Below are 23521 nucleotides of genomic sequence, written 5' to 3' on the forward strand. Positions count from 1 at the left end.
ATTCCAACCTGATGAAATTTGGACTTTATTTCCCTTAAAAAAACCCATCCTACATAGCCACAAATTAGAGAAGAAACAAACTTGGGAAAATGTGATTTCGAACACCCTCTGATCTCAAAACCATGGCAGTATCCAGCTGAGCCATCGGAGAGCGCGACAGACTATAATTCCTGGCATTATATACCTGCATATGTATAATAAAAGTATAGTAGAGGGCGCTCAACAACCATCCATACGATGTTGTTTTGGAAAAACAATTTGCATGGGGGAGGGGAGGAGTGTATATTTGGAATGAATGTATTATTCAGACGCCACTTCAGCGGCTGTGTACAAAGTCTCTGGAGAGTCAAGTCAAGAATAGTTTCAAAGTATTTCTTAACAGAATTGGAAATGTTTTGCAGTCCCAGATTCATGTCTTTTCAAAATTTTCCCAAAGACTGATCTTCATTGAGAGGATAGGGGGCCTATACAATAAAAAAAAAAGTGGCGTAAGGATGCAACATTTTTTTTCTGTATATTTTCATCACGAACCGATCCCCAGTCGTTTTTGCTCTTGTAGTTGTACGTACCATAGTGTATTTGCACTGGACTGAACATGCACAGTGAATGTTTGTGGGAGCTAAACATTTTAAGTTTGAGAAACCCTTGTCTGGTTCTGTGCTAGCCCCATAAAGATGATAAGTGTGGCTCAAATACTGGACTTCCTCTGTACTGTGAGCCACACATCGGTCATACGCTGTTTTGGGGAAAGTCGACTTTGAGCAAAATCTAAATCGAGATTGTTTTTGTCATGGAAGAGATATACCTGTTTGTGTTTACTAAAATAAAATGTATTGAACAATGTTAAAACCACATCATATAATAATAATAATAATAATAATAATAAATTAAAATCTATAGGCTATTGCGCAGTCTAAAATGATCAAACGCGCATTACATAAAAAAAACACGGACATTACACTAGTTAAAAACAAGAAAAATAAATTATAATCAGTGAAAACCTATCCAAAACTTGGAAAATAAGATAAACAAATTGTGCACAAGAATTCTTGAAAACAATCATGACAAATGAATATCAGTTGCCTAAACAGAACACACTATGATTTCATTGGAGTGGCATCAGCATGATCAACTGAAAAGAAACAGTTAACAATGGTTAGGCCTACCTAAATTTAAAACAATAATAAAGCCTCTGGCTCTGTACTGAAAACGTCACACTTTGTTTACCTGTCATGCCTGTGCGCTTTTCTACGAAACCGTCGTCCACCGGGCTCTAGAACTGGTCAAACACACATGTAATGATGTATGTTACTAACTATGTAAACAAAGCGTGACGTCATCAGTACTGAGGTTGTAACTAGTCATGCTAGTTATGCTGTCACAAGCTGAAAAGTGTCAAAATTGGGTACATAGAATTCAAAGAATGCTGGCGAAGTTATTTGGAATGATAAAAACACTTTTAAGAACCAAAACGAACGAGTCAGAGTGCTTCAAAGTCGCCTCAACGACGAGGTCTCACTGATTTTTTTCTGTCCATGCTGTCTGACAAGTGACAGTTCAACTTCAAGTTCAATCAAGTTCAACAAGTTCAACATGTTAAACTTACCACTTTGTCATAATCACCCAGACCTTCCACAACTTGAACACTCAGGCAGTATGATTTCGAAGGACTCCTTGCAACTTCGTCACTTCTTTCGCCAGCAAACGGCTGTATCTTGTTGCTCGCAGCAAGGAAATCTTTCCATGATTTTAATTTCAGCGCCCTCGACTCGCCTCTGTTGCTAACACCAGCGGCCATTTTATTTACGGTCATGTTAAAGTACCCCCTCAACGGTAGAGTTGTTCGAGTGGATTTTGATAAAAACTTTGGCTTTTTCGGCTGTCCAAAAGGACTATAAGTTTTGTTTCTCGTTTTGCTTTTTTGCGGTTAAAAAAAAGAAAAGTGGATTTGATTTCGCTTTGTGGTTTTGGGGTCCGAAAAGGGAAAAGGGATTTCGGTTCTTTTTTGGGGGGGGGGGGGGTTCTGAAAAGGAATGGAATTTGTTTTCTGTTGTTTTTGTTTTTTGCTTTCCAAAATGAAAATCAAAGAGAAAATAAGTTTAATTCTCACTTCTTTAATTTAAGATTAAAAGGGTAACGGGAAAACAGTACAATTTATGCGTATTTTGTGTGCGTTCTGGGCGCAAAAAATTGTTATTGTTGAAAAAATTAATACTTTAACCCTTGGCAGAAATATCACCGTTAAACAGTCAGCGCGCCCTTTATTCTCCACAAGAGTCCACAATATAATTATATTAAATCAGACACTATTGAGGGCGCTATAACACCAACTTATCACGCACGTGTAAAAGTTGGATTTAATGTTTCCCGCATCTCAACTCCTTAATTCAGCCACCTTTCTACAATGATCGTCATCGCTAGAATGCTGAATGAAGCATTCCACTTGACGAAAATAAACTGTGCGAGGACATTCAGCTCCACCGAAAAGACATCGGCCGTTACAAAATTAGGTAATCAGTTGATGTTACGAAACTCATTGAATAATCGGGCATGATCGTTTATTTACACGGGTAATTGCCTTGACCAGTAGTGCTATGTGTTTACGATTGGGACATAGGCCTACTCAAACTGTCTGTTTCAAAACTGCATCGCATTCACAAGTGCCTTTTTTTATTATCCACTTATCCACTCCAAGCAATTTTGATTGACTTCACATTTTGTATTTTAGCATCAACCATTCGCCATCCAGTCGTCATTTTCCCTGTTACTACTACTACTACTACTAGTACTAGCCAATGTCATGAGCCTAGAAATAGAATTTGAAATTTTGAGCCAGCCTTGACCTAGTTTAAATATTTCTTTTTTTCAAACATCTATTAAATAATACTAGCCTAATTATAGACCCGTGAACGTGGCTATATACATAGCCACGCTTCAGTCTATAGTAAAAACACTCTATTGTGATCCGCTGTTACTAAAATAGAGTGACCGTTCTAGCCGAATTTCGGCTACATTTGACAGAATATTTGCATACAAAAATGAGTTGTACATAAAATCAGCAGAATATTTTTTCGGCAGAATTATGAAGATGAAGGAAAATAAAAAAGATTGGAAAGAAATATGGCACATTTGGTTTGAAAAACCTTCTTTTTTTGAAAAATCCTTAAACCAAACCCTTGCACAATGGAACAGCAATATAAACTGGGTGATTTGGCAGACTTTCGAAATGGATTTAGCAGAATTTTACAAGGTATTACGGTCATCTGACATTTAGTCGGGTACCAACTGGTGATACTCCTACCGTTTTGCGCATGCAGAAGCCAGGGTACCAGAGTGTCATGCCTGTCTTTGATTTCCTGATCATTTTGAAAAAATTCGTTGTGACAAAGCTGTGCCGTACTTTACATCAAATTTCTTGGCAATGGCAGATCCAACACTCGCGGAAATTTACAGGAGGCCCAACAAGTAAGTGATTCAAATATTGGCGAAATTATACATGGTTATATGTAGCGGATCAAAAGATAGAATGCTGTCGCTAGCATTTACCCGACGGAAGCGCGTGGCGTTGTATACAACGCCACGTTCACGGGTCTAGCCTAATTAATGATCGCAGTGGCTATTTTTACGCCCATGACGCCTTGTTTCCTGACTTGACAATATTCAGTGTCAGTATCTTTGGCTCTCGGAACCAGACTATCAACTGAATGGTTCTCGGGCTTTATTTCCCTTGAAAAAAAATCCTCAAAAACAACAGATCACTAAGAAAAAAATGAATCTAGGGCCTACTAGTACTACGTTAAAAAAATTTGATTAAAAACATAAAAGAAAAGAAAACTATGAAAAGTATTAAGACTAGAGAGTAAAACAGTAAAATAACTTGTCACAGCATGGATTTGATCCCTGGACCTTTTGCATAGTAGTCCAACGTTCAACCAATCGAGCTACCAAAGCGGAACTAAAAGGACAGTTTCAAATATGATATAGATTTGCAATGTTGTTTTTAAAATGCTGTAAAAATACCAGTTGAAATCTGCATTGCGACCACTGTAACAATAGCCATTGTGTTAATAATAATCATTGCTTGTACCTTTTTACTTGTAGGAATATTGCGTTTCAAGTTAAGATGTGTCTTGTGGATGGTGGCCCAGAGAGGCCACGCCAGGTCATACTGTCTTTACAACATTGGCCGCTTACGTCATCAGGCTACGACATCACAATTGAAGGCACAGTTTACCTGTCACAGACCAAGCAGAAACGGTGAGAATCCTTGGACGTTTAGTTTATGGAGTATGGATTATGAAATTAGGGAACACAAATCAAAAGATTCAAGGTTAGCTGTACTTAAAAATTTCACCGTGCATAATTGGTAAAAAAAAAAATCAAAATAATCGTGTTCACATCAAAGACATGAACTTTAGACACTTTGTTAAAAGTTATTCAGGTCAGGGCAGTAGCCTTTGCCAGCGTAACTTGATTTAAAATACTTCCCTTTAATAGTTTGCATTAATTTATTTTATTGCTTTTTTGACAGTTTCATCGCAGAACACTTGCAATGCCAATGTGAAAGATTCACCCAAGGAGGGCCGTCAGAAACCAGCCGAAGCGGAGAGTCACAGTAAACCACAATCAGAGACGACACCCTTGCCTACAGAGCCAAGAACACAAGAGAGCAATGCTGTTGCCTCTCAACAAACTCCAGTCCCGACCACTGCACAAAAATCCCTTCTCAGAATTCCCGATACAGAAAGAACGGATGGACGAACCGGAAAACTAAACCATGTTTCAGCATCCAGTCAGAGACAGGCTTTTAAATCAGCGGAATTACCGTCTGTTGAGAAAAACACTGTAGTCCCTACAAGTGCTTCGTCTTCTCGGCAAACGCCGAAAACATCCGCTGCAAGTAAGACGAAATCAAAGAAAAAGGTGCCTGATGCGGGAAAGAAAGATCTAAAACAACAAAAGGGTGGCTCAACCAATCCTGGCAAAGTAAAATCTCCGCCCGCAAAGCCTAAACCTCAGAGCAAGGCTGATACCGGGAACCAGGCTGTTAAAACCGGTAAGCCGCAGACAAAAAGGAGTAACACATCCAACCCGCGGAATGCTAAAACTGCGTCTGTGCAGGTTACGCCGAAATTTGAAAGCAAAAGCAAGGCTGAGAAAAGGAACCAGGGAAACATGACTGGTAACCGAACCACAGTGGGAAATACCTCAACCAATCAAAAGAACGCAACAACGTATTCAGCTCGGGATACTCATTTGGCAAATAATGCCAAGTCCAAGACAAAAGCGCAAGAAATCAAGGAATCGTCTCGCAAGACTGACTCGACAACGGACCCCAAAACTGCAGGTCAGCCATTGGGTCAAAGGTCAAGTGAAACTACAGGTCAAAGGTCAAGCCAGGTCATGCGAACACCTCCTGATTCTGTGTCATCAGAAAATTTCGATTCCGCAAGGATACGCAACTCCACCGACTCGCAAAGTGCAATAACGAACGAACCAAGTGCAATTCTACCGTGTAACTTTTTAACGGCCAGTAAAAATAATTTTTTCAGCGTAATGCAATTCAAAAGCATGAGACTTCCACAGACTACAACGTCAAGCAAGAGACTGAACGCATTTGCGGACGAGTTTCACGCAACCACGTTTTTGGACTCTGCGATTGACGAAGACATCGGAAGGCTCAACGAGCGGATCAGGATCAAGGCGAAGGCGAAATCTGCGAAGAAAGAGAAACGCCACAACTGGACCATCGTGAAAACCCCGCAAGCGTACCTCCAACCATTCATGGACGTCAGCATATTTTGTTGCATGGTTAGTTTTTGCCCCGTAAATGTGACGCAAACACTGGATTTCCTGTGTATTGTGTGCCACCCATCAATGCGTGCTAAATTTCCTGAAATTTTCCTAAATTTGAATTCCAGCTAATTATAATCCTGGATTATTAACCAGTATTTGAAAAAAGCCAATGTTATTCCTCTTCTCTTGAAAATGAAAGCATACTAAGCTGCTGTTATTTACCTACAATCTAGTAGGAAATTTCATAATATTTTTGGCATTTCATTTTTGAATTCTAATTAATCATTTCTGGTAATAAAACAAGGATTCCTCAAAAGCGCCCTAGGCACTGTAGCTCGCAAACCTGAAGAAACGTGTGGAGAGAAGACAATGAGAAGAAGTTACAGTTTTAGAGGTGGGAGGAAAAGCCTAGAAGAACATTCTGGGGAAAACCCGCGGAATCAGGCAGGGACTAAAAACCCAATCCACATGTTGGCCCAGGCGGGATTCGAACCCGGGTCACAGCGAAAGGCGAGGAAAATACTGCTACGCCAACCTGACTTTGCATGCAGTATCCATTACCTATAATGAGCATATTTAAACTCTGAAATGTCTAAAATTCAAATTTTGGGCTGAGAAATTCGACTTGATGTCTGTTTTTTTCCCAGGTTCAGGAAGCACAAGCACTGTTTGACTCTGCTAGACAACACAGTCAACCACTAGAAACAGAACATTACAACACCATGCTACAAGCATGGGCAAGAAAGGTTAGTCAAATGCTCTAAAAAATGGTGAGCATGTTCCTAAGAAAATGCATGAATGAGAACCCTGTCTGTATTTGTGTTCAAGTTGATCACAAATCAATTCACACTTCATCACAAGCTGATCACAAGTTGATCACAAGTCAATCTCAAGTCATTCTCAAGTCAATCACAAGTCAATCTCAAGTCATCACAAGTCAATCACAAGTCAATCACAAGTCACTCACAAGTCATTCACAAGTCAATCACGAGTCATTCTCAAGTCAATCACAAGTCAATTCCAAGTCAATCACAAGTCTGTAACTTGTATTGATTGTTATGGAGAAGTCATGAATAATTCATTGATTACTGACTTGATGGACCAATCGCTTTGTTTCAGGGAGATCTTGAGCAGATTCAGAGCTTGTTTGCTCAAATGATATGAATGGAAGAAGTACATTTGGTTCATGAATATGTATGAGATGTAATAACTTGCATTGCTTGTTATGCAGAAATCATGAATAATTCAGTGTTACTGACGTGATCAACCAATCGCTTTTATTTCAGGGAGATCTTGGGCAGATCCGGAGCTTGTTTGCTCAGATGATATCAAGTCAAGTCAAGCCCGATCTACAATCTTACGCTGCTGCATTGGAGTGCATGGGACGGTAAGATTCCAAACAACGCCATTTTCCAAATTCAAAAAGGAGAAGAAATTACAGTTTTAGAGGTGGGAGGAAAACCCCAGAGGAATATTCTGAGGAAAACCCACGGAATCAGGTAGGGACTGAAAACCAATCCATGTGTGGTTCAGGCAGGAATCGAACCCAGGCCATAAGGGTGGAAGGCGAAGAAAGTACCGCTGCACCAACCTGACTCCCATAAGGCTGTCTGAAGAAAATTTATCATTTTGTTTGTTTCCTTAGAATGAAAGATACGGATCATGTGATTGTCACCAAGTGCCTAGAGCAGATGGAATCTGAGCAGCTATCGGTCGCAGACATCTTCAACGTTTGTACCTTCACCAATGATAGCAGAGAGGTCATCTTGGGTTTGCTTCAAGATGTCCTCCCAGGGTTTGAGGCTCCACCCCCTGTGAAGCGCCCTCAATGTCGGCTGCGTATCGTGGAGGATCTGTACGGAGAAGGGAATTCAACGCCAAAGGTTCACAATCTAAGAGACTATTTAAGATCTTAAAGAATGTAAAGTAATTTTCAGAAAGTTGAACAATTGATTGGACCGGGGTTTAAACCTGTGACCTCCAGATTGCCGTTCCGGTGCTCTACCAACTGAGCTATCCAGCCCTATATTGGTGGTTCCCCATTTTGTGACTGCTTATCCCTATCACAAAAACTTGTATAGGAAATGCAGTGTTGCAGAGCATTATTGGTATGACGAGGGTTGGATTTTACCCGTGTAGTATAGAAGTTTTAGGTTTTATCAAAAATTCTAAAATGATATTATCTTTGTTTCAGATGGATGTAAGCTCTAACGCAGTGATCACCCAAGACAAGATTCGGAGCAAGCTGGATGAGCAGATGGCCATGGAGAAGATTGAGACAGTGATGATACCGTCCGTAGAGCAAGAGAATCCTTTAAGTCACCACACCCTTCAGAAGGTACAGGAGATCAAAGGCCACACCCCCTAAAATGAGATTTTGATGTACCCTTCCAATATCAAAAACTCTCAGAAGCCACACCCTAAAGATTATAGCCACACCCCTAGAGATAACCAAGCCCCCAGAGATTAATAGCCACGCCCCAGAAATTAATTGTCACGCCCCTAGAGATTAGTATCTACAGCCCTAGAGATGAATAGCCACACCCCTAGAGATGAATAGCCACACCCCTTGATAACCACATCCTTAGAGGTTAATAGCCTACCCCTTGGCATTTTTAGCCACACCCATATAGATTAATAGCCACACCCCTACAGATGAATAGCCACACCTATTGAAGAAGGCCTTTTGAAAATGATAGACTACACTCGTGTTTGTATGGTCCCACCTTTAAAGGTATAGTCCATCATTTGTAATTTGTGCATTTTGTTTGTTTGAAGCAACAAAAGTGCTCAAAATCTAAAGAAGGGTACTGAACAACTAACCTGATGAAGTTTCAGCTAATCTTCAGCTGTACATTCCGAGATCTCAATTTCAAATCAAAAGTTACTGAATCATGTTTTGAATTGTTTTGAATTGCAGCTATACGCGACGTCGCGCACTGATCCGACGAATATAACAACCGCGCGCGCGTGTGCGTCGTTCCAATACTTGTGCGCGCTGCGCTGAATAACAAAACGAACTACTAATTTAAATTTTCCTACGGTGCTTCTTAAGAATCACCGTTGGAAATGCCTTCTTTCGTTGATTACTTCAAAATGACAGCTTCCCAGAAAGAATAATTTCACTGGGAGTTTAGTTCCCTTACTATCTTTCGACCAAGTTTGTTTTTCAACAATAATTACGCCAGTTACTTTTCGGATGGCTGCAAATGATGGACTCTAGCTTTAAATGATTTACATTTCTAAATATTCATATTTTTTGAAAACCCTTTGTTTTTCTCCAGCGTGCCATTTTGGAAGAACACCGACAGCTATGGCAGAAGGCCTTGCTGACGGCACTGAAGTTTGAAATTCAGAAACTTGCCAAGATGAACAATCCAAGACGTAAGTGGATTCTTAATTTCGTTATTTCTTAATTCAATGTTAATTGCAGATAATACTCACTGTTGGAAGTATTGACGTCATACCATTTTTGAGTTATTTTTTGTTTCATTTCCACAGGGGCAACCGTCGGCAAGTTGAATTTCTACCCATTCCTGTCCATCATGGAACCGGAGGAATACGTAGAGTTAATGCTGGAGGCTCTGCAGAACCTCGCGACGTCAACAGAGGGCAGTATGACCGTCTCGCTGTCCAGAGAACTGGGTTACAAAGTCCAACGCAAATTTTTCATTCGCAGGAAGATTAAGACTGGTGTGGCTGATAAGGTAGAATTAAAGTCATTTCTCCTGCATGCAAAAAAACAGAACCCACAAAATTATATTAAATTGATCAAGAATGGCTGTTCTTGTTGTGCATATAGTCTCCACAATGGGCCGGACTTGGCCTATTCATTGGCGTTACAAGGTTATCCTATACAATAGAACTGCCCGGATCTCTTCACCACTCTACCACAAGTCTAATTCACAATTGACAGTCATTTGTTAAGTCAGTCAGTCTTCAATACAAGATCTAAGACCAGAAAACATAATCTAAAGTGTCAAAGCGAGTGGGGTTTGAACCTGCGACCTCCGGAATATTGTTCCCGTGCTCTACCAACTGAGCTGTACAGCCCTATATTGGCGGTTCTCCATTTTATCAGTGTATTTTTTATATTTGTGAAATGGACAAATTGTTGATATTTAAGAATTATGAATTTAGAGTGAAACATTCCAGCACTATTACCATTTTTTAAAGGGAGTTTAGTAACACATTTCTAAATTGTTTCCAATTTTTGTCTTTAGTTGCAGAAGTTATACAAACAGTTTGTGACGGAGAGTGTAGGTGTGCGTGCGCTCAACCATCGTGAATTGTGGCAAAGCATTGAAGACAGAAATCCGGAAGGACCCACCGTGGTAAGAATTTGGATTTAAAAAACTTATTTTTAGGGAAAAGTCGTCACGGATATACAACCATGTTGTGTCGAGTCCATCACATATCCTCACAAGTCCTCGCAAGTCTTCACAAGTCTATTACAAGTCCTCACATGTCCTCGCAAGTCCTCACAAGTCCTTACAAATCCTCACAAGTCCATCACATGTCCTTGCAAGTCCTCACAAGTCCATCACAAGTCCTCATATAACCTCGCAAGTCCTCACAAGTCCCCACAAGTCAAATCACAAGTCCTCATAAGTCTTCACAAGTCCTCGCAAGTCCATCACAAGTCCTCGCAAGTCCATCACAAGTCTATCACAAGTCCATCACATGTCCTGGCAAGTCCATCACATGTCCTGGCAAGTCCTCACAAGTCAAATCACCAGTCCTCATAAGTCTTCGCAAGTCCATCACAAGTCCAAACTGGGTCCCCGAGAGACCATCACAAGTCCTCACAAGTCAATAACAAGTCCTCACAAGTCCTTGCAAGTCCTTACAAGTCCTCACAAGTTTTCACAAGTCAAATTACAAGTCTCACAAGTCCTCTCAAGTCCATCACAAGTCTTTGCAAGTCAATCACAAGTCCTCTGGACTGATGAACAGACTTGTGATTGACTATGGACCTGACTTGTGCTGGACACAATTACAACATTCAAAATTAACTTTGAAGTATGGTTAAGAGTGTTATTTTAGAGTATTAGTTTTGACAATTGAGAAATAAAATTTCATCTTAATTCATTATTATCTTAGAATGCTGATGTGTACGGCTGGCCAGCTACTATAACTCTAGGGGTAAGTTTTGAATGACATGAATTTCAAATTGCATCAAAATGTTTTTCTTGGAAAAAAAAGAGAAAAATATGACCAATCAAATTAAAAAGTGGACAAGGCAACTTTTACAGAATTTAGAGTTCTGTTTTGCAACTCGTGGGGGTGTAAAAAAATTTGTCAAATTAATTTAGATTCAGGGCTTTTTCGTCAAACTTCCTTTTTTTCACTAGCTTGGGAGCCTTCTCGCTGACGTGATGATCAGGGAAGTCAAGATCAATGTTAACATGGCCAACAGCAGGAAAGACAAGTAAGTAATAGCAAGACTAGGCAAGTCTAATAAAGCTGGTACCAGAGTACACAATTCAATTCAATTGATTCAGAATAGCTATTCACTGGAAGTCTTTATGTGCATCTGGTCTACACACTGGGCCGGATTTAGCCATTCATTGGCGATACGGGTAATCCTATACAATAGCACTGCTCGGTTCACAAGTGACAGTCAGTGGGATATGTACAACGAGGACACTAGGCTGGCCCTCTGGGACCAGCAAAAATTAGTTTCGTATCCTGAAAACAAAAACGATCCTTAACCCTTTAATTCTGGTACCGCCCCAAACCGCAACAGCATTGTATGGTTCTTTGGATTCATCAGGGAATTTAGGCAATGTAGTATAATGTTATATAATGTTATACATTGTAATACAATGTAATACTTCAATGTAATATAATGCAATGCAAAGTAGTGAAATGTAGTGCAATGTAGTACAATGTAGTGCAATGTAGTACAATGTAGTGCAATGTAGTACAATGTAGTATAATGTAACACAGTTGCTAATGAAAAAATGAAATCATCAATTTGTGTCTTTTCCAACAGAAAGATGATCCCGGCTCTGTACTACATGTACACCTATAGGAGTTTCAAGCAAGTTGGATATGTTAAGGTACACCAAGTTTTTGACTTAACAGATTTTATTGAGAATTTGGAATTGTTAACTTGTAGTCTGGGTACTCCACTTCAGGAGGGTCAAACACGTACCTCCTCAGGATGTTACCCCCATTTGTACCTTATTACAATGAATTGATTGTCTAACAATTACTTTGGTCATTATATCTACAGGTATATAGTACAGATTGAAGTAAAACAAACCAACAAATTTGCAACGTCTTTTGCCGATTGCCATAGTATCTTTGTTGTACTTTTTCTACTTTATCAAAAGTACTTTGTCATATATGTTTTGTCTCGTCTGAACACTTGTAAAATTCTTTCCTACCTAGCCGCATCCATCACTTGTGGAGTTACTACAGCAGGCCAAGAAGTCCCAAATGCCATTTGAGAGCAACCTCCTACCAATGTTGACTCCGCCCATCCCTTGGACCTCCGTCAAGTTTGGCGCCTATCCTCTCAGCACTAGTAAGTTTCCACAGCAACCTGTTAAATTTCCTGAACCAAAGTTCATTTTCAATGATGGAGACATGAAAATGTTCTAATCCTGGCCTATTTTTTTTGTCCACAGCTAAGATCATGCGTTGTAGGGACGGAACGCCACAGCATCAACTACTGCTGGAGAAGTCCAAGTCCGCTGAGCTGTATCCGGTCTTAGATTCTCTCAATCAGCTCGCAGCTGTGCCGTGGAAGGTTAACAAACCTGTAAGTCGCAAGGAAAGGTCTGAAAATATATTTAGCGATAGAATAAGAAGTTCGGAAGATATAGAGCCCCTTTAATGTGACGTCACGTGACACATGATGATGTCATCATGACGTCATTGTTTGGCAATCACCTTCAGATGAGATTTAAAGGTTTGCATGGTGGAAAGATACTAAGACAAGATAAGTTTGCGGTAGCACCATGTGAATAAATCTCTTTTGTGAGTATGTGTGGTTCTGAAAAGAACCGGAGGGATTCCTCACATGGTGCTACCGCAAACTTATCTTGTCTCAGCACCTTCAGGTGATGCTCAATGTGTGTGCCAAGTTTGAAGTTTATCGAATTACAAAAAGTGTAAAAATGGGGTGTAGGATAAAAATGTGTACAAAGTCTATGGAGAAGAATGCAAAAAGAAAAGAAATTTGAACGAAAACAATAGCTGTTTCAACTCATTGCCGAAACAGTAATCAATAAATTAATGTTTTCCTCCATTTCAGTATTTTAATTTTTTAAAACTTCAGCATTTGTGTCTGTCTGCTTTGTGATAAAAAACTGATTTTTTTTCTTCTATTTTTTTTCCTTTAGATTCTGGATGTTATTATCTCAGTTTTCAGAGACGGTGGGAGTGAAGTTTTGGACATACCGCAACTAGCATCTGTGCTGCCATCCATGCCCAAACCAACAGGGTACAAAATGTTTTTCTAAATTCATTTTTTTTTTAAAGTTCATCAATTTCATTCCTGCCCTCATGAATTCAGAAAGAAATGATACAAGGCAAGCCAAAACTGACAGGAATGTTGTGGATAGAGGGCAGGGTATTAATTTTTGAGGGAAATTTGGGGGTAAAACACGGATGACAAAACACAACCAAGTAAAGATGGTGATTACCGTGACGCACCGCGAATGCGCAAAACCGTATTGATTCGCATGGCATCAACTGTAAAATGCGTAAAGATATCACAGAAAGATCCCGTTCTCAACTAGAAAAAAATAATAGTGTCCTACGAATTCAAGCGAAGTCTGCTTTAGGTTGCATTTTGGAATAATAAAAATACTCTTGACTCTGCCAAAACTGAAAGGGAGGGTTGTAACACACAATTGCCACTTTCGAAGCTCATAACTTGTTCATCTTTAGTATGATGTTCTGATTGGTCCGTTCGGATTAACAGAGAGGCCACTCAAGACGAATTGACAAAGGTCCAACACGAGAGGGCAGCGCTACGCAAGAAGCTAGCCGAGATGCACTCGCAACGCATGGACATGCTGTACAAGCTGTCCATTGCTGATAAGGTAAATATCAGTTTGTCTACAAGTAAACTTGAATGCTTGATCCTGATTGGTTGATCCATAGCAACAACAATATTCCATCTTCTATGGTCCGTATACCTCGCGGGTATTGCTCTGTTCCCAATGTATATGTTCCGCAATTTATCACCACTAGCGTATAGTACAGTGTTTGCCTTTGTACACTGAGAGGTGTGCACGCCTTAAGATTCTCCATTTTGATTATCATTGTGAGCCTTAAAATGTATTTACCATTAGTTAAAGTTCTAATTACAGTCGAACCCTGATAAGAAGATCAATGTTAATACAAGATACTGCTAATAACAAGCAAAATTTTAGGTCCCAAGTCTCTGTTTTTCTTTGTTTTCCATTACTGTTAATACAAGGTACCTGTTATAACAAGGTAATTGGTAAAGTCCCAAGGACCTTGTTATAAAGGTGTTCGACTGTATTTTGAGAGACCAGGTTTCATAGCAAATGAAGCTGTTTTGGGCTGAAAATATATATACTGTATGTGAAATACACCTCAACTACATCAAATCGGGTTAAAAAAAATTTGCCCCCTCCCAAAAGAAATCAACAAATTGCAATCTACCTACCCTAATTTGAAACAGCTTGTAATCAGAAGTTTTTTTTTTGCCTAAATAATTATGCATTACATATCAAGTTATGATCGCATTTGGTACTTTTACGTTTAGTATCGCGATGAGGTCATGTGGTTTCCACACAACATGGATTTCCGCGGTCGCGTCTACCCCTGCCCGCCGTACCTGAATCACATCGGCAGCGATGTCAGCCGGAGCACTCTATTATTTGCGAAGGGGTTACCGTTAGGAAAGGACGGGCTGGATTGGCTGAAGATTCATCTGGTGAACCTGACGGGACACAAGAAAAGGTAAAGATATTTAATTTTTGTACAACAAATAAAGAGAAGATTCGTACAGACAGTTGATTGAACTAAAAGGCACTATCAGAACTTTTCAGCTTAAAATTTCAGGAAAGAAATACTCTCTTTTTTACAAATAATTTTAGTAACAAAAGTTTATTACATTGACAGATGTTCATTGGCTGAGAGATTAGCATATGCAACTGAGATGCTGCCAGAGATTATCGACTCTGCTGAAAATCCGCTGAATGTAAGTTCATAAAACTTTGAAAGTTTTTTCTTTTTGTTGGTCACAGAGGGCCACCATAGTGTCCTCTTTGTATATACAGACGTCTCTCGTTAATACAAACTCACTCGAACCTGGCCAGAATGTTTGTTGTACCAGAATTTTATATTAAGCAGAGTGCCCGTCCCATTCATTGTGCACATAATATGCACAGTCAGGACCAAGGCTTCATGTTTGCTATAACCAGAATTCGTATTAAGTGTTTGTATTAACGAGAGTCAAATGTACAAATCGAACTGACTGACCGACTGACTCCCCAACTGACTCCCCGAACAACTGACTGATTGACTGTCACGTGTGACGAGAGCCGGGCAGTGCTATTGTATAGGATTACCCTAGACCAGATTCCTTAAAAAACTACCAGTCAATAGCATTTTGGAATCAATTGAACATAATTTGGTGTGCTTTGGGGCTAGCTTTACTAGGCTTGTCTAGTTTTATAATTGGTTTGCACTTCTGGTAATTGATTTGTATTTCAAAATTTTGCAGAAGGTTTCATAGTTTTTTGTGACTCTTTTGTTTTGTTGTTTAGGGGTTTGGTTGGTGGACGACCGCCGAGGATAAATGGCAAGTCTTGGCTTGCTGTATGGAGATCAATAAGATCCTGAATCACGCTGGGCACCATAGTACATACGTCAGTCATCTGCCGATACATCAGGTAGGGAGAAATATAGAGGGATAGGGTTAGGAGTGTGGAGTTATGGGATGGGATGACAGATGGGGTGGGGAAAGGGGTGATGGATTGGGTGGGGGATGGCGGGGTGATGAGGAAAGGGTGGGGAATGGGGTGATGGATAGGGTGGGGCATGGGGTGATGGATAGGGTGGGGAGATAGTGGGATTGGGAAGGGGTTGGGAATTGTGTGATGGATAGGGAGGGGGATGGGGTGATGGATATGGTGGGGGATGGGGTAGGGGTAGGGGTAGGGGTAGGGTGGGAGATGGGGTGAGGTATAAGGCGGGGGTGGTTGGGATACGGTAAAGAATTATGAATAAAGGCTTTACTTTGGGGGCGTTTGCGCACAAACACACATCCTGTAAGTGGACTGGTTGACATCCCTATATTATTGATACTTAAAGGGGGTGGGAACCAGTCAACACTACGGGAACCAAATTATTGTCAGGCCGAAAATCATTCAAACTTTGTAAAGAAAGTATTTCACAACAATAAACGTGGGCCAATTTTTCGGTCAAGTGAGTAACATTTGTATTGCTAGAAAAGTAGCATTTTAAAAATCAAATCTATTTTAAGGTGAAACTAAAAAAAAAATCATGGAAGGTATATCTTTAATTACTGATTTCTATTTTCCAGGATGGTTCATGTAATGGTCTCCAGCATTACGCGGCGTTAGGCAGAGATGTCATCGGAGCGCAGCAGGTTAATCTGAGTAATACGAAGGTGCCACAAGATGTTTACAGCGGTGTGGCAGAAATGGTAACTATTTCTGAATTGATGTAAATGTAACTGATATTAATAGAATCATGAAGTACATTTTTCAATTTTTGTGAGTAAACACCTTCAATTATGCACCTCCTATTGTCCTCCTTTGGAGTGTGGCCTAGTGGTTAGGGTTTGTGACTCGTGATCAGAGGGTCAGGGGTTTGAATCCAGCTGTTAGTTACTTGTTGTGTCCTTGGGCAAGCCACTTCACCCCAACTTGCCTCTCTCCACCCCGGAGTATAAATGGGTACCCGCAAACCTGCGATGGACTAGCATCCCGTCCAGGGGGAATAGAGATATTCTCAGTCGTTTCATGCCACCTATAAACCTTTGATAAATGCCAGTTTGAATTTTGGTCATGTTGCTTCAGGTTGAGGATATTTGCAAGAAGGATGCTGAAAGCGGGATTCCACTGGCTCAGATGCTACAGGGACAAATCCATCGCAAGGTAGGCCAGTGTGGGTATAAGTTAAGCCAGGGATTGCAGTGGATGTTTCCTCAGGCAAGACACTTCGTTTGGGGCTGCGCCATGTTAGGGGCCAGGACACATCAGGGGCCGTGCCTCGTTAGGGGCTGCGCCACGTTAGGGGCCAGGACCCGTCAGGGGCCGCGCAACATTAGGGGCCGCGCCACGTCAGGGGCCGGGCGACATTAGGGGCCACACCACGTCAGTGGCCGCACCACATTAGGGGCCGCGCCACATTAGGAGACATCAACACAATTTTGAACTTATGTTACTTCTTCCCACCCAGGTTGTCAAACAGACAGTTATGACTGTGGTTTACGGAGTGACGCTGTACGGAGGCAAGTTGCAGATTTTGAAGCAACTGAAGGAAAATGGCGACATCCCGCCGGAGCAAATGCAGTACGCTGCTGGATATCTGGTGCTCAAAGTCTTCCACAGTCTACGCAAGATGTTCACCAAGACCAGAGAGATACAGGTTAGTTAATTTTGTGGATTATTGCAGATCAATACAGTTTGAGGGGAGTAAAAACGAACAAAGTATGTTACGAGCCAATATGGCCCATCAGGCCGGTGTTTATCTCCGGTTTCCTTGGCACGAAACGACAGAGAATATTTCTACTCCCCCTGGATGGGATGCCAGTCCATTGCAAGTTACTCCCCAGCTAATGTCGGTATCCATTTAAACTCCTGGGTGGAGAGAGGCAAGTGGAGGCGAAGTGGCTTGCCCAAGGACACAATATATGGCAGGCAGCTGGATTCGAACCCCTGACCCTCTGATCATGAGTCACGAAGATCCTACTTTAAAATAATAATAATACCGGAGTCTTATATAGTGCATGTATCTACCAACAATTAGGTACTCAAGGCGCTGGTGATTATGTCTATTTTTAAAGACAGGTAAATGAAGTTTATGAGAAATACGAGACCCATTATGTAGCACCTTGTAAGGGTATACAAGGTGCTGCGGCACATATTGCAGCCACTGCCAGAAACACCGGGGCAAACTCTTTCTCTTTAATGACAAGTGTTACTGGGTTCTTTAACATGCATTACACAACGCACCAGACCTACGGCTTTACGTCCCATCCGAAGGACGAAGCAGTAATGGTAAAAAGCCTTGCTCAAGAGCACAAGCACCATGTTCCCCGTCAGGATTTGACCCATGTACCACGGCACACGAGTCAAACACCATAACCACTGGACCATAACACCCCAAAATACCATGATACCATTATCATCATAATTCTTTGACAAGGGCCATGACACAGTAGCTTTTAGCCTAAGGAAACGTGTATGCACAGAGCTAAGGAAATAGTTTTGGGCGTATCAGCTTTATATACGCACTGATTGTGAACACAAATGTAATACAGCTCCGTGGTAATAATATTAAGTGAAATGATACGGAATAATTGAAAATTGATATTTTCTCTTAGGACTGGTTGACGGAGTGCGCCTGGCTGATCGCCAAGGCGGGACAGACGGTAGAATGGGTCACGCCGCTGGGTCTACCAGTGGTCCAACCCTACCACAAGAAGAATCTACGAGTTATCAATCATGCCGATCATATCATGTATCATGAAGATCGTAACGATTCCACTGAGTAAGTCGTGAAATTCTTAAATTAAGGCAATACAGGGAGTAACAGGGCGGTTTGGACGCGGTACAAGGAGTAACAGGCAGGGTGGTTCGGGGCGGTACAGGGAGTAACAGGCGGGGTAGTTTTGGGCGGTATAGGGAGCAACAGGCAGGGTGGTTTGGAGCGGTACAGAGAGTAACAGGCAGGGTGGTTTGGGGCGGTACAGAGAGTAACAGGCAGGGCGGTTTGGGGCAGTACAGGGAGTAACAGGCAGGGTGGTTTGGGGCAGTACAGAGAGTAACAGGCAGGGTGGTTTGGGGTGGTACAGGGATTAACAGGCAGGGCAATTCGGGGCAGTACAGGGAGCAAAAGGCAGGACAGTTTGGGGTGGTACGGGGACTATAGTATAAACAGTATAATTCATACCATTGTAACTGCACTGTCGGTTATCAAAGCTTTTTCACAATTTCTCTCTTTCTATACAGACGACCTGACACCATCAAACAAAAGAACGCCTTTCCTCCAAATTTCATTCATTCCCTCGACTCTACTCACATGATGTTGACTTCACTCTACTGCCACAGAGCAGGTATCGACTTCGCATCAGTTCACGATTGTTTCTGGACTCATGCCTGCTGCATCTCTGAAATGAACAAAGTAAGTGCAATAGCGCCCTCTATTGACAAAGTTGTAAATTGAGAATATGTGTTTATGGGCTCAGAAATAATTTTTGTTTTTTTGTTTTTGAATGCATCTTTGTGACATATTTGACTTTATTTTCAATATCATTTTGCCGTTTAATTTTTGTTGTGAATTTTGGTAATTGTTCGTTCATTTCAGATTTGCAGAGAGCAGTTTGTGAGACTTCATAGCGAGGAAATTCTCCAGGATCTAGCCGACTTCCTGATGCACAAATATGGCCATTTGTAAGTATTCACTGGGAACAAAATAACAGCCAACAAGACTAGACAAGTTTGTCAGTGAGATAGATTCAATCTTATTCACAAGCGACAGTCAGTCAGTGAGATAGGTAACCAGTTTATTTAGCAAGTGACAGTCAGTCATGAGACAGGTAACCAGTCCAATTCACAAGTGACAGTCAGTCAGTGAGATAGGTATCCAGTCTAATTCACATGTTGCAGTCAGTCAGTGGGATAGGTAACCAGTCCAATTCACAAGTGGAAGTCAGTCAGTGAGATAGGTAACCAGTTTAGTTCACAGGCATGCAACTGGGAATTTAGGGAAAAAACAGGGAAAATTCCAAACCACACAAGACTTCCTACAGTGTTTTTCAATTTGTAATTGCATTCATGAGAAGTAAAAAAACGAGGAAACCAGCGGATCCGAGGAAAAGTTGCATGACCGAGTTCACAAGCATCAGTGAGAGACTTAAAGAAGTCTAATTCACAAGTGACACTCAGGCAATCAGTCAGTTGGTCACAATAAGACAAAAATCTTACAACTTGCATTTTCTTTTGCAACGTCTCACACTTAACTTTTCTCTTTTCTTCATTTTTTTTCTCGAAAGGCACATATGCAGCACTGCCAAGTTGCTCAAGACGAACCCGGAATTTAAAACCATCGGAGATTTCATCGTCCAGGTTCCCGAGAAAGGAGATTTCAATCTCAAGAAAGTCCTGCAATCAACGTTCTTCTTCAGCTAATAAAACAGAAATTTAGAACATGCTGCCTTATTTTAATGATGAAATTTTGCGTCCGGAAGATGTAAATTCAATCTTGGTTTCGACAGTCCCCAAAATAATTTTGTAATCGATGTATACTCGTTATGAGGACTTGCCAGAAACAAATTCACTAGCTTTTTATTAATACTCGGGTGGGACTCGAACCAACAACCTCAGGCTTAATGTCTTTCTTGCAAACCTTTGGAACAGAGTACAGTTACAATATTATGTAAGTGAAGGGCAAAACTTGAAATTGAATTTTTGAGTGCTGACTACTTGACAAAAATTAACATTGGAAGTGATATTTAATGAAAACTAATACCAGGTAAATTTGTTTGTCTGATTAAAAATCAGTTCAGAATAAAGCATTCTACATGTTTATTAATATTGATATTAAAGGCCAATCACTGGTATTTTATGTAAACTCAGGAACTTTTTGAACAACTTACTCAGATTATGTGTAGGGAATTTGTTCAGGGGAATAGGTTATATTTTGCACCCTATGCGGCCTGTCTATAAAACAGCATTTTCTGGGTAAAAACACCAGACAATTCTTGTTAATTGAAGCAGTTTTTGGTAACTTTACTTCAAGCTCAATATTGAAGATTGGAAAGGTGTAATTTAATACCAATGTGTGAACTTGCGTAATAAACTTTGGTTCACAACTGAATCTGGAAAATGAAGCTGTTGAAGTGCCCTTATTTACTCATGAATAAAGGCTATTGATAGTTTAACAGAAAAGAATTGCTCAATTGTTTTGAATGTAAATCACTCATAATTAACATATCTTGCTTTTGTGGAACTGTTAGTAAAATCGCAAATGATTCCCAACATTCACCAGTAATCAAGCATGCAACTGGGAATTTAGAAAAAACGAGGAAATTCCAAACCACACAAGACTTTGTATAGTGGTTTTCAATTTGTAATGACATTCATGAGAAGTAAAAAAAAACGAGGAAATCAGCCGATCCGAGGAAAAGTTGCATGCCTGAATAATATAAAATGTGTGTGATTATTAAAGGCAAAGTTTTGCACGCTAAATTTCATAGGCCAGTTATGTTTGTGCTGGTTCCTGACTGGGCCCCGGGCAGTGCTGTCATATAGGATTACCCTGTTACGCCATGAATGGGCTAAATCCGATCCATTGTGTAGACCAGATGCATGAAAAGACTTCCAGTGAATAACCATTCTGAATCAATTCGGGCAATTCACAATGCAGTGCGCCACCAAGAGTTTGACATGGAGAGTCCATTTTTCAAGTTTACGATCGACAAAACATGGTCCATATGAATGAGTATCAGTAGACAACTTGAGCTAATATGTTATAGATTGGGGCATAGCATTCTGCCGCCTTAAAAAACCACCAAGTTAATAAAAAAAAAAAAAAGGCAAACAGATCCTCGAATCATACGCTAAAAATGTTAAAATGTCCTGCGCTGCGAATTTGTTGACCATCTCCCACAATGCACTGGGAAAAATGAACTCTCCGTGGCAAACTCTTGGTGGCGCACTGCATTGTGCATCGCCCGAATTGAATAGAATTTTGTGCACTTTGGGACCAGCTTTACTAACATGCTCCGTTCATTTTGTAATGCAATAAAAGTACCACTGTCCTCATATGAAAACTTGTACAGGCGAGTCTCGTTAATACAAACTCGTTCTGACCTAGCCATATTGTTTGTTATATCAGAATTTTAAGGGGAACATCAGTCCCATTCATTGTGCACATAAATGCACAGTCGGGATTCAGGCTTTATGTTTGTTATAACCAGACCTTTGTATTAACAGTTTGTACTAACCCGATTCGACTGTATTTACACACCATACCCAAAAACTCAACAAGCAAAATTATGACCAATTTTTTTATGAAATAAAGAATCAGTGTAAACACAGTTGTAAGTTAAAGACAGATTTTTATACACTCTTTACATTTATAATCATACAAGGTAGTTGCTACTCAACCAAAATGACTGTTCTCAGTCCAATTCAACCAGTCCATTCATAGAAAATATTAATCCAAATCAATCATTCTCGTCTACTTATTACATTATCTTTTATACACGTGCACAAAGTTGTTAATTTTATGTACAATCAAACATTTTTTTCCCTTTCTTTTATATAATAAAAGAAATATATATAACATGGAGAAGACAGTGTGGGTTGCGTTATTTTGTATAAATTCTTTGTTTTTTTATACAAATAAAAGATATGTACACTTTTATCCATTCTTTTTCAAATAAAAAGTGGAAAGATGAGAACGCATGGAACTAATACGAGTGTTGGTACTCGTTCTTCTGATAGACTTCGTGCACAAGTACCCCCTCAAGAGTTGAAGGGAGACCACTGGAAGGGACACTTGAACGCACAACCGAAAAATAAGCCGTGCATATTTGTGCCATATGTGCACAAACCAGTACGCCACACGGTGTGTCCACGTGACTTTAGATGGTGGTCAAAATGCGCAACTGTTCGTGCATGGCGTCCACTGGAACCCCACAGTAACTAATTCATTTCAAACAACTGATGAAATTTTTCGCTTAGCTGTTTTTTTCTTTGCAGAGTAACTAGAAGGAACAGAAATACACAGTGCATGCATGTTGATCCATTTCTAAGAACTTCAAACTTGGTATGTGTAACAACACTGTTGTACAGATTCAGACTACATTTCTTTTGACTTCAATATAGGAAACTATTATTCAGAGGACTTTTTTATAAGACCACAAATTCTTAAGATAGGCGGTACATGACCATGTCTGAAAGGAGTCAATACTTCAACCAGAGCCAAAACTAAAAAAACAGAGGGTTGCGACATGAGGGGTAACAATTTCCGATGCCATTTTAGGTCCAAGAATTGGCAAAAACATTCTGTCACGAGATTCTGGGATTATTTTGCAATGATATTGTCAACATTAAAAACCTAAACCTCCTCAATCCTCCAAAATCTTCCAGGCGGTGAAGATTTTGGAGGATTGAGACTGAAGGGGGAAAAAAAGTGTCGGTTGATTTTTGAAGATGCATCGAATTCTAAGGCTGTACCCAGCATTGTTTATGCTCAGCCATGCATAATTGAGCCCTGCATTACGCTCGATATCATCCACACTGCTTCTGAATGTAATCAGCACTGCCTCAACCATTAACAGTGATTGTTGGAGTGTTTTGAAGGATTGAGGCAATGGTCACCCCTCCACTGAACTAAATTCAAGAAATAACAGAGGATTGAGGCTGAATCACATTTTTACATGGTGGCAATTGGAGGATTTGGCAGGATTGAGGATGGTTCCAAATCAAAAGGGCCTAGGGGGTAGGGTTAATCCCAGCAATTTAGAGAAATTGCA

At 40.4% G+C, this 23521-nt stretch overlaps 1 protein-coding gene across 1 annotated transcript; it reads left to right on the top strand.

Annotated features, from left to right (window-relative positions):
• The first annotated feature begins 2299 nt into the window (after window positions 1–2299).
• Window positions 2300–20467, top strand: LOC119731778 (DNA-directed RNA polymerase, mitochondrial-like). The gene is made up of 27 exons (XM_038205042.1): window positions 2300–2510; window positions 4102–4257; window positions 4532–5811; window positions 6444–6542; window positions 7083–7183; window positions 7442–7679; window positions 7991–8134; window positions 9081–9180; window positions 9298–9503; window positions 10020–10130; window positions 10900–10941; window positions 11151–11227; window positions 11795–11861; window positions 12196–12331; window positions 12435–12568; window positions 13152–13252; window positions 13736–13856; window positions 14549–14745; window positions 14908–14986; window positions 15555–15680; window positions 16334–16456; window positions 16833–16910; window positions 17215–17403; window positions 18362–18528; window positions 18990–19161; window positions 19345–19430; window positions 20033–20467. The coding sequence occupies exons 1-27, from the start codon at window positions 2405–2407 to the stop codon at window positions 20166–20168; spliced, it is 4572 nt and encodes a 1523-aa protein (XP_038060970.1). The 5' UTR covers window positions 2300–2404; the 3' UTR covers window positions 20169–20467.
• Window positions 20468–23521: the final 3054 nt, after the last annotated feature.

The sequence above is a fragment of the Patiria miniata genome, unplaced genomic scaffold, assembly GCF_015706575.1.
Source record: "Patiria miniata isolate m_02_andy unplaced genomic scaffold, ASM1570657v1 HiC_scaffold_24, whole genome shotgun sequence".
NCBI classification, from domain to species: domain Eukaryota; kingdom Metazoa; phylum Echinodermata; class Asteroidea; order Valvatida; family Asterinidae; genus Patiria; species Patiria miniata.

Excerpts from the sequence above, each read along its gene's own strand:
- LOC119731778 (XM_038205042.1), top strand. The coding sequence starts at position 2,405 with ATGATCGTCATCGCTAGAATGCTGAATGAAGCATTCCACTTGACGAAA. Across the intron at positions 11,228-11,794 it reads GCCAACAGCAGGAAAGACAA|AAAGATGATCCCGGCTCTGT; the intron begins GTAAGTAATAGC and ends CTTTTCCAACAG. Across the intron at positions 12,569-13,151 it reads CGTGGAAGGTTAACAAACCT|ATTCTGGATGTTATTATCTC; the intron begins GTAAGTCGCAAG and ends TTTTTCCTTTAG.